Raw genomic sequence first — 9332 nt, 5'->3', positions numbered from 1 at the left:
TGTGATCTGTGGAGGCTAGAGGCTGGAGGTAGAAAAAAAGTGGAGGCTGTTGGATCTTAATCCTATGGTGCAAAAAAATTCATGTGTTAAAACTACATAAAACACATGGGTGTGTAGTAGACAGACTCATATTTTTTTTATAACAAGCCTAGTTGAACATATTGATGCCGCTAATATATTTTTTTAGAAATCTAGTCCAACTTAATAAAAAGATTGACTTAATTCAAACAGACCTAGAATGGTAGTACGTATTGTTTTGGATGGAGGAAGTAATTAATACGTATTGAGTGGGTAGAGATGGGAGGGATGATTGGAGCAGGCAGCTCCCTCCACTTGTCCAGTGAGTCGATTGGCGTTACCCGGATTGGGTGTGGGGATCCACCCACCCGTAACCGTAACAAACATGTCACGTACGCTACTGTTTTTTACTCTCCTGGAAACTTGCAGTCGCACCCGCACCGGATCCAGACGGGACAGACTTTCAGAGAGAGGAGGGTCCACGCCGAACGGATAGCCACAGCCCAGAGCTGGACAGCGTGGGCCCTACCTGCTGCCTGTGTGGAGGAAACTGATCGTCGTACGGGCTCGATAGCGATGCCACAACCACGCTCTCTCCAGGCGCCCGCAGATGAGATGAGCACTCACTCCGGAGCCCTCCTAAGCTGCTGCTCCTGCCCTTGCAGAGCAAAACCATCAAAAGAAACGTCGTTGTCTCGCCTACACACTCTCTGCTAGTGCCAGTGCGAGTCCTTCCTCTTGTACCATCATGCACCAACAATTATCCACATCCTGTGGCTGCTGTTTCTTTCCAATTCCAATCTATTCGTGGTGATTAGCTAGCTCACAGGTCACAGAGCACAACAACACTGCTACAACGCACGGGCTGGTGGACAAGATCCAATTTGGTTGTGATGCGCTTCAAAAAGAAGAAAGAGGAGACTGGGTTATTTGGCTAATCCAGGTCCAAGAATTTAAAATTTGTGAAAAACAAGTTGGTGGATACATATATCCAATTTGCATAAAACTTGAACCGGAATATGGTTTATCTGGTACTCTCTGTGGCCGAGGTTGGCGGAGCCAGGATGAGCACCTCAGGGGGGCTAATCAATAGAGATTTAGAACAAATGTCGAAGATTAACGATGAAATCACGTTTTTTCTACAGTAATATCAAGGCAAAATCACTCTCCCGGGGGGCTGCAGCCCCCCCCCCCCCCCCCCCCCCCTGGATCCGCCAATGACAGGTTGTCAACCGAGCTGCCCTGTTGCTGCCGAGGTATGTCATGTGTCCAAAGCGAACCGAACCATTGGTTGGACTGGACAAAGTGAAACAGAAGGGAAAGCGGCGGCTGACAAGAAAGAAGGAATGGCTCTCCCGATGTACTAGACGACTAACAAAGTTTTGGAAGCTTGCTTTCCATCCCTTTGTTTTTCATCCTAAATACTACTTCGTTAAATTATAAATCGCTTTAACTTTTAAGTTTATCCATGTATCTAGACGTAATATTATATCTAGATGCATAGTAAAATGGATGTAAAAAAATAAATAAATCAAAGTGACTTATAATTTGGAACGGAGGGAGTACCAGTTTTAATTTTTGTATCACAGACAAGCACAAAAGGCAAACATATCCCTCCGCATGGAACTCTCCGTCGACCGCCATCCTTGTGGCGCAAAATCCCTTCGTCGTAGAATGAGGCAGTGGTGGTGTCATGGAGAGCAGAGTTGTATTTGGGCAAAAGGTGATCTTTGTCGCGCAACTGGAAAATATTATGAAAACTTGCAAATTGATTTGTTTTTAGGGATAATTAAAACAAAAGCGGAGAGAGATGAACGTACTTAACCAAAAGGTGAAGCATTATGAAGGAAACCAACCCAAGTAAGGGGGGTGTTTGGATCCCGCTACTAAAATTTAGGAGGTGTGTCGGGAGGATGTTGCATAAGGTGTTCGGATACTAATAAAAAAAAACAAATTACATAATCCGTCAGTACTCCACGAGGCGAATTTTTTAAGCCTAAGTAATCTATCATTAGCACATGTTTACTGTAGCAAAACATTGTCAAATCATGGACTAATTAGGCTCAAAAGATTCGTCTCGCAAATTAGTCGCAAACTATATAATTAGTTTCATAATTAGTCTATATTTAATACTCCATGCATGTGTCCAAACATCCGATGAGACAGCGACCAAACACCCCCTAAACCTCTGTCATACATGGCTGGTCTGGCTTGATTCCCCTTTCTCTCCTGCTCACCATTCTTGAGGCTGTTTCGCACAAGTGGAGTTGCCCGTTTGCCTTTCCAGACAAACCAATGGCGCCATAAAAATAAACTTGTTTAAATTTCCTTTTTATCTAAATTTTATAGAGATGGCACAGAGGATCGTATTATCGGATTCATGGCTAAAAAAGCAGTTGCTTCATATGTGTATCCAAAATATATATTTAAATGTACATGTCCTGATGAAATTCCATTTCGCTTCGGATCATCCATATTTTTGGATCGGAGGGAGGACGACTCGAGTGGACTAGCGGTCACACTGGGTGGGGCCAGCCAGCAGGGGCAGAGAGGCCCCCCCCCCCCCCCTCCCCCCCCCCCCCCCCCCTCGCCTCTGTTACCTCCAGCTACGGTACCCGAGTCACAGGTAATCCCTGTAACTGACATATGGGGTCTACCATACTCCCGGACCCATCGGTCATTGACGTCCACGCTAGCCTGGGAGTGGGTGTGGGGGCTCGTGGTCCCCACAGCTCCCCCATGTGCTGTCTCCACCCACCGGGCGGCTTGGCCCTCAATCATTGGCCCCGCCCTCCACCGGCTCCATTCCTCTCTTCCTGCTCTGCTCCGCCAGTCGGCAGCCACCAGTCCGGGCCAGCCTCCGTCCGTCCTCATGACGACGAGGCCAGACTGCAGCGGCAGCGCCGCGCCCGCGGACAAGCAGCTCGTGCCGGCCTCCAACGGAAACGGCAACTCCGGCGCGCTGGCCGTGCGCAAGGCGCCGTCCAAGGACCGCCACAGCAAGGTGGACGGGCGTGGCCGGCGCATCCGCATGCCCATCATCTGCGCCGCCCGCGTGTTCCAGCTCACGCGGGAGCTCGGCCACAAGTCCGACGGCCAGACCATCGAGTGGCTGCTCCGCCAGGCCGAGCCCTCCATCATCGCCGCCACCGGCACCGGCACCACGCCGGCGTCCTTCTCCACCTCATCCCCGTCCTCGCTCCGCTCATCGTCCTCCACCAGCCCCCACCCGCTGGCCGCCTCCCCCACCGGCGGCCTCCCGCACGCCGCCGCCGCGCCCTTCATCCTCGGCAAGCGCGTCCGCGGGGACGGCGCCGACGCCGAGCCAACCGTCGCCGCCCCGGCACCGGGTTTCTGGGCGCTGCCGGCGCGGGCCGACTTCGGTCAGCTCTGGAGCTTCGCGGCCGCGCCGGAGATGATGGTGGCCGCGGCCGCTGCCGCCGCTGCCGCGCCGGCCATGGCCGGGGAGGCGTCCGCCGCCAGGGTCGGCAACTACCTCCCCGTCGCGCAGGGCAACCTCAACCTGCTCGCCTCCTTCTCCGGTGGGCCGGCTGCCACCACCGCCGGCCGGGCCGAGGAGGAGACCGCACGCTGAGCGGCTGAGGGTCCTTGTCAATTCCTCGTCATCTCACTCCTCCCCGGTTCCCACGTCCCGTCCGCCGCCGCTAGGGTTTTAGGGCGGCCTGGCCTACTCTTCCCCTTTCACTAGGGTTTCCAATTCCGACTTCTCCGGTTTGCTTGGCTTGGCTGCTCAGCTCCATTCCGCGTGTCTTGTCTCTCTGTCAGTCAGTCTTTTGTGTGTGCGTGCTCAATTCGGCATAGATTGATAGATAGTGTCACTCTCACTCAACTCTCAGTCGCAGCCATGTCGCCTTCCTTCCATTTTTTTTTTGGGGTTTCCTTTTCCTTTCTTCTAGTGTTGTGTTGGCCACCCGAATTGGGTGGCCTTCAAGTAAGCAATCAAGCAAAGCAGCTGCAACAGATTATCATCACTCATCACCCGCTCAATTTCACTGCATCAGGGAAAGAAAGGAAATGCAAGGCTTGCTCTGCTATGCTCTGTTGTTCCCATTTGGCGGCGGCATTGGACATCCAGCCGCTTGCTTGCATGTCACTAGCCACTACTGGGTCTCTTGTGTCACTCCACCACTGCTTGCATTGCAGCATCCACAGTAGCAAAGCTCCTGAAGGATCATGGCAGGTTTGCTGTTGGGGACTGTCACAACTCATAACAGGAATGTGGTTTATCCTTCCTTTATTTCCTTGTGAGCTGTTTCTTGCAACAGAACAAGAGCAATAAGCAGCAGGTCCAGTCCAGTGCTCTCCTTGTTGCACAAAACAAAGAGGAGTCGGTACCAAATCGTCGTTCATTACTGCAGCTGCATCAGCTCTCCCATCCTATGATTGTTTGTGTTGTGCCTGTCAGTCTCGGAGGGAAGACGGACTGAGGCTGGCCCGGGCCTGCTAAGTTGTCCACATGTATGTTCCTCCTCTCCCTTGCTCTGCTGTGCTGCGTCTGCTTGCTGTCATTTACTTAGCAGTTAAGTTGATTTCCTTTTGAGCTCTTATCTGGATTGGATTAGTGCTTGAGAATAATATAAGTACTACTGGTAGTCTAAGTACTTATTTATTAGTCATCAGCGGTTGGCTGTAGCTCAGTTCAGGTCCTGTCCTGTATGTATGTATGTATGAGTGTACGCCATGTATGTATCCACGTCGTATGGATTGTTTGATGATGTGTTTATTGATCAATTAATGGACAAAAAATAAGAATGGGAAAAATAAGGTTTGTTCCATTCAATTCATCATCCTGTTTCTTGCCATGGCGTATTGTTGTTGGTTGCTGTGTCTCTGTCTTGTTACCACTGTAGGTACCACCAGTGTCGTGTACTCCTAGGCAGTTTTTTCCTTTGTACGCAGTGTCAATCGGACAATCATGGTTGCAAAATTGGGGCACGTAGTAGCCTGCCCTTGCCTGTTTTAAGGAGGGAGGGAGACTACGCGGTGCATTGGGGCACTGCAGCTGCAAATCCTGGTGCGTCTGTAGTAGTAATGCTGGAATTCTCTTTCTGTGTTGGATATTCCAATAGTAATCATGCATCCTTCTCGTCCGTCTCCTCTGGGAGACTGGGTGTGTGTACTGTGGTGGTGGCAGACCAGCTTTTGATAAGGAATCGCGGCTGTTTCCTTGTGTGGCTTTGGTTGGTGTCACCGCCTTTAATTAACTATAATGACAATCATTCATGTGTTGATTCTCTGCACTGTTGCTGTCTAGTGGGGGGTCATCTCTCTCACTGGTCACTAGCCTCCGTCCTGTCTACTCTTATTATTTCCCTTTTGGCCTTTTGCACCTCCTTTTTCTTAAGCAAATCTGGTTGCCTGGACTTTTGGATAAGATCTGAAAACAAAAGATAACTGAGGGAGTCGACGATGGTCAGCTCTCCCTCCACCACGCTGATTTGCTGGTCGAGAAAAAATACTGTTTTAGGGTAGAAAAGCAGTGGTCTCAAACGAACAGGGCCGTCGTCTTTACCCCTACCCAGTAGAGCCTAGGCCTACATACGACCGCCAGGTCATCACCCCGTTCGCTTGTTGGTTTCAGCCAGCCCAAACCAACCAGCCAACAGTGTTTTTCTCTCATAATAAACCAGCACCAGCCAGCTCAAACCAGCCCAGAAACCAACCAGCGAACAAGCCATGTGCTCTTCCTGCTCCTGCTGCTTTGGCATACTCATTTTTCAATTGCAAACTTCTGCTTCGTCTTTCTAATCCAGTTCACTGGTACACTCGTACTACTGCTGAGGCTGTGCTTAGCTCGCGAAATGAAAATTTTTGGATATCACATTGGATGTTTTGAGGATGTCGGAAGAGGTTTTTGGATACTAATAAAAAAAACTAATTACATAGCTCGCCTGGAAACTGCGAGACGAATTTATTAAGCCTAATCAACCCATCATTAGCGCGTGTTAGTTACTGTAGCACTTATGGCTAATCATGGACTAATTAGTCTTAAAATATTCGTCTCGTGATTTCCAACCAAACTGTGCAATTAGTTTTTATTTTCGTCTATATTTAATACTCTATGCATGTACCGCAAGATTCGATACGATAGTTTATGGTGAAAATTTTTAAGAAGCTAAGTGCTAACATGTTGTCCTGTCTTGAAAAAGTGAGCTTGCAATGTTCTGTCCGAGCTATATTTCTAGTCCCATGTTGTCCTCTCTCCCATGTTTTTTTTTCTTCGGAGTTAGTAAAGTCATTGATGAACAAGTGTGCGAATCATGTGTACTGTCACGAGCTGCACTCTTTTTGGGTGGAGTAGAAAGTAATACGACTGGTAATTAAGCAGCCTTTTTGTTTATGTGTCAATGCAAAAGGGGAGGGGAAAAAAGGGAGATACATGTACGTCTGCATACTCCTACAGTCCTCGTATACATAATAAAGAGCCTGTTCGTTTGGCTGTGACTTCTCGTAAACGATCGTAAATTTCTAGCCGAAACAGTATTTTCTCTCACATAAACCAGCCAGCAGTACTTCTTCACGAACCAGCAACAATACGAACCAGCCAACCGAACAGGCTGAAAGGCTGTGACTCGCTTGATGGATCCTGTTTAAGGCTGGACGAAAAACTCGAAGCTCGTTAACTCGCTCGGCTCGTGACTGGCTCGGCTCGTCTCGTTAAGATAACGAGCCGAGCCGAGCCAAGATTTTAGCTCGTTAGCTATAACGAGCCAGCTCGCGAGCCAAACGAGCCACACTTTTAGGGAAAAAAGTAGCAAAACTTGTATTAGTTTTTGTATTACTATGTCTTGTACTTTATAATTGATTGATGACCGGTATAGACCCTATAAACTTGCGATTATTATGACTTTATTGTTTTATTTTTAATGGATGTACATGGACGCATTATGTATGGTATGGAGTATGGACCATGAATGTATAGTGTAATACTATAGTATATTATCATATTTGTATATATGTTAGTACATATTAATTTTTTGTTCGATTTAATGCTATTGGATGTGTTATTTTTGTATTATTACTATTCTCAAGCTTTAGATAAATACAAATATTATATTTTATGTATTTTTTATACCTGGCTCGCGAGCTTAATGAGCCAGCTCGAGTTCTTAACAAGCCGAGCCGAGCTGGCTTTCTGGCTCGTTAAGATAACGAGCCGAGCCGAGCCAGCTCGGCTCATTATCCAGCCCTAATCCTGCTTCAGTGCTTTGCAAATTATCGCATCCCCCAAGATTCTCATTCTCTCAACCTTCGTGACATGAATAAGCATATTGCAAATTGAATCGTTAGGGAGAGAGAGAGAGGCTTGTTCGCTTTCATTTGACCCCTGCCATGTTTGAGGCAACCTGTAGAACGTATAATGAACGAGCTGTGTTATATATAAAGACTTTTTTTGGGAGAAAAAACAAGGATGGTGTCGATGCAGGACCCATAGGGTTCCTCGGCGATATGACTACACGGCGTGGGCCCTGGCCTGGCCCACAAACCCAGCAGGAAGAGGTGTAGTAACAGCTGATGCCGAATCCAAGTAGAATAGGCTAGACTAGCCGGACTCCTATAGGAAAGTACCTTCTGTAACTGATTAAGGACACCTTCTTTGGATCCGACTAGAATTGTAACCGCACCTCAGCCTTCTCTACGGATATAAAGAGAGGCTGAGGGCACCCCTGTAACAAATCTTGATACACAACCAATCCAACGCAAAGGCTAACGCCGACGGGATGTAAAGGCTATTACTCAATCACGAGGGCCCGAACCAGTATAAATCATGTGTCTCTTGCGTTCACCCTTGAGTTCCGCATACGTCGAAACCCGAACGATTGTCCCGGGTACCCCCGTGGCAAGCTATCGGTGGTAAAACATCGATAGCTGGCGCGTCAGGTAGGGGCTTTTGGCGGATTTATATCCGAGAGCTTGATGGACCTCGATAACAAGATCTTCTGGACGAGATCAATTTTCATCTTCGGATCATGGATCTACGAGGCAGACGACGATGGCAAGCTCCAGGGCGCATCCTCAAGGATAAAGAAAACCACGAAGACCCCACTCTTTCGGTGACTTCGACAGAAGAACTCGCCAGAAAGTTCTCACAGCTCACGATGTCTGATCCAACTCAGATTTCGCGATCAACCAACTTCGACTCTGACTCAGGATCCACCTCCAAGCTAGAATTGCAGTCGGTTTCTCCCTTGAAAGTTCTAGTTTAGTTTTGGTTAATTGATGAAACCCTAAGTGCTAACCTAGTTTATCAAAGTGATTATGAGATAGGTAGCACTACTCCAAGTGATGAAGCAATGGCGAAGATCATGACAATGGTGATGGCATGGTGATGGTCAAATGCTTAAACTTGGAAAAGAAGAAAGAGAAAAACAAAAGGCTCAAGGCAAAGGTAAAATTGTAGGAGTCATTTTGTTTCCGTGATCAAGACACTTAGCGAGTGCGATCACATTAAGGATAGATAGCCGTACTAAGGAGAGTGAAACTCGTATCGAAATGCGGTTATCAAAGTGCCACTAGATGCTCTAATTCATTGCATATGCATTTAGGATCTAGTGGAATACTAACACCCTTGAAAACGTTTGTGAAAATATGCTAACACATGTGCACATGGTGATACACTTGGTGGTTAGCATATTTGAGCAAGGGTGAAGAAGATAGAGTTGAAAAGGAGTTAGTCGCGCTGGTTACAGAGCTACCGGACGCGTCTGGTATGGTGACCGGACACGTCCGGTATTTGGCGACGTACTCAGCGACCGGACGCGTCCGGTCGCCACACTGGACGCGTCCGATGTGATTCAGAAAAGACAGTATATGGCAGAGCAGTCGATCGGACGCTGGCAGCGTCCGGTCCGGTATCACCGGACGTGTCCGGTCGGGCAAGGATGCTTACTGTAATCCACCAGACGCTGAGGCTCAGCGTCTGGTCGTTTTCTAGCAGACGCGTCCGGTCGGCCTGGTGGCTTACTGGACTCGACCAGACTCGGTGGCTCAGCGTCCGGTCATTCGTAGTTCTGTGTCCGGTCTGAGCGTCCGATCGCATGAAAGAAAGGGTAGCAACGACTCTGTTGTTTTGAACTAGAAACATGGCAGTCTGGGGCTATCGGACACGTCCGGTATGCCGACCGGACGCGTCCGGTATTCACGACCGATGCGTCCGGTGCTGCGTCCGGTCAGTTGGACCAGAGCGTCCGGTCAGCCCGTGTTATGCCCAGTAAAGGGGTATAACGGCTCTATTTCATGGGGGCTTCTATTTAAGCCCCATGGCTGACTGTAGCTCACAACTCTTGCACATT

At 48.5% G+C, this 9332-nt stretch overlaps 1 protein-coding gene across 1 annotated transcript; it reads left to right on the top strand.

Moving 5' to 3' along the window:
• Nucleotides 1–2795: 2795 nt before the first annotated feature.
• LOC136475263 (transcription factor TCP7-like) lies at nt 2796–4812 on the top strand. The gene has a single exon (XM_066472819.1). The coding sequence runs from the start codon at nt 2891–2893 to the stop codon at nt 3611–3613; it is 723 nt and encodes a 240-aa protein (XP_066328916.1). The 5' UTR covers nt 2796–2890; the 3' UTR covers nt 3614–4812.
• The last annotated feature ends 4520 nt before the right edge of the window (nt 4813–9332 follow it).

This window comes from Miscanthus floridulus, chromosome 8 (genome assembly GCF_019320115.1).
Source record: "Miscanthus floridulus cultivar M001 chromosome 8, ASM1932011v1, whole genome shotgun sequence".
Taxonomy (NCBI): Eukaryota; Viridiplantae; Streptophyta; class Magnoliopsida; order Poales; family Poaceae; genus Miscanthus; species Miscanthus floridulus.
This window is presented reverse-complemented; position numbering and strand designations above follow the sequence as displayed.

Coding starts and splice junctions, on each gene's coding strand:
- LOC136475263 (XM_066472819.1), top strand. CDS start 2,891: ATGACGACGAGGCCAGACTGCAGCGGCAGCGCCGCGCCCGCGGACAAG.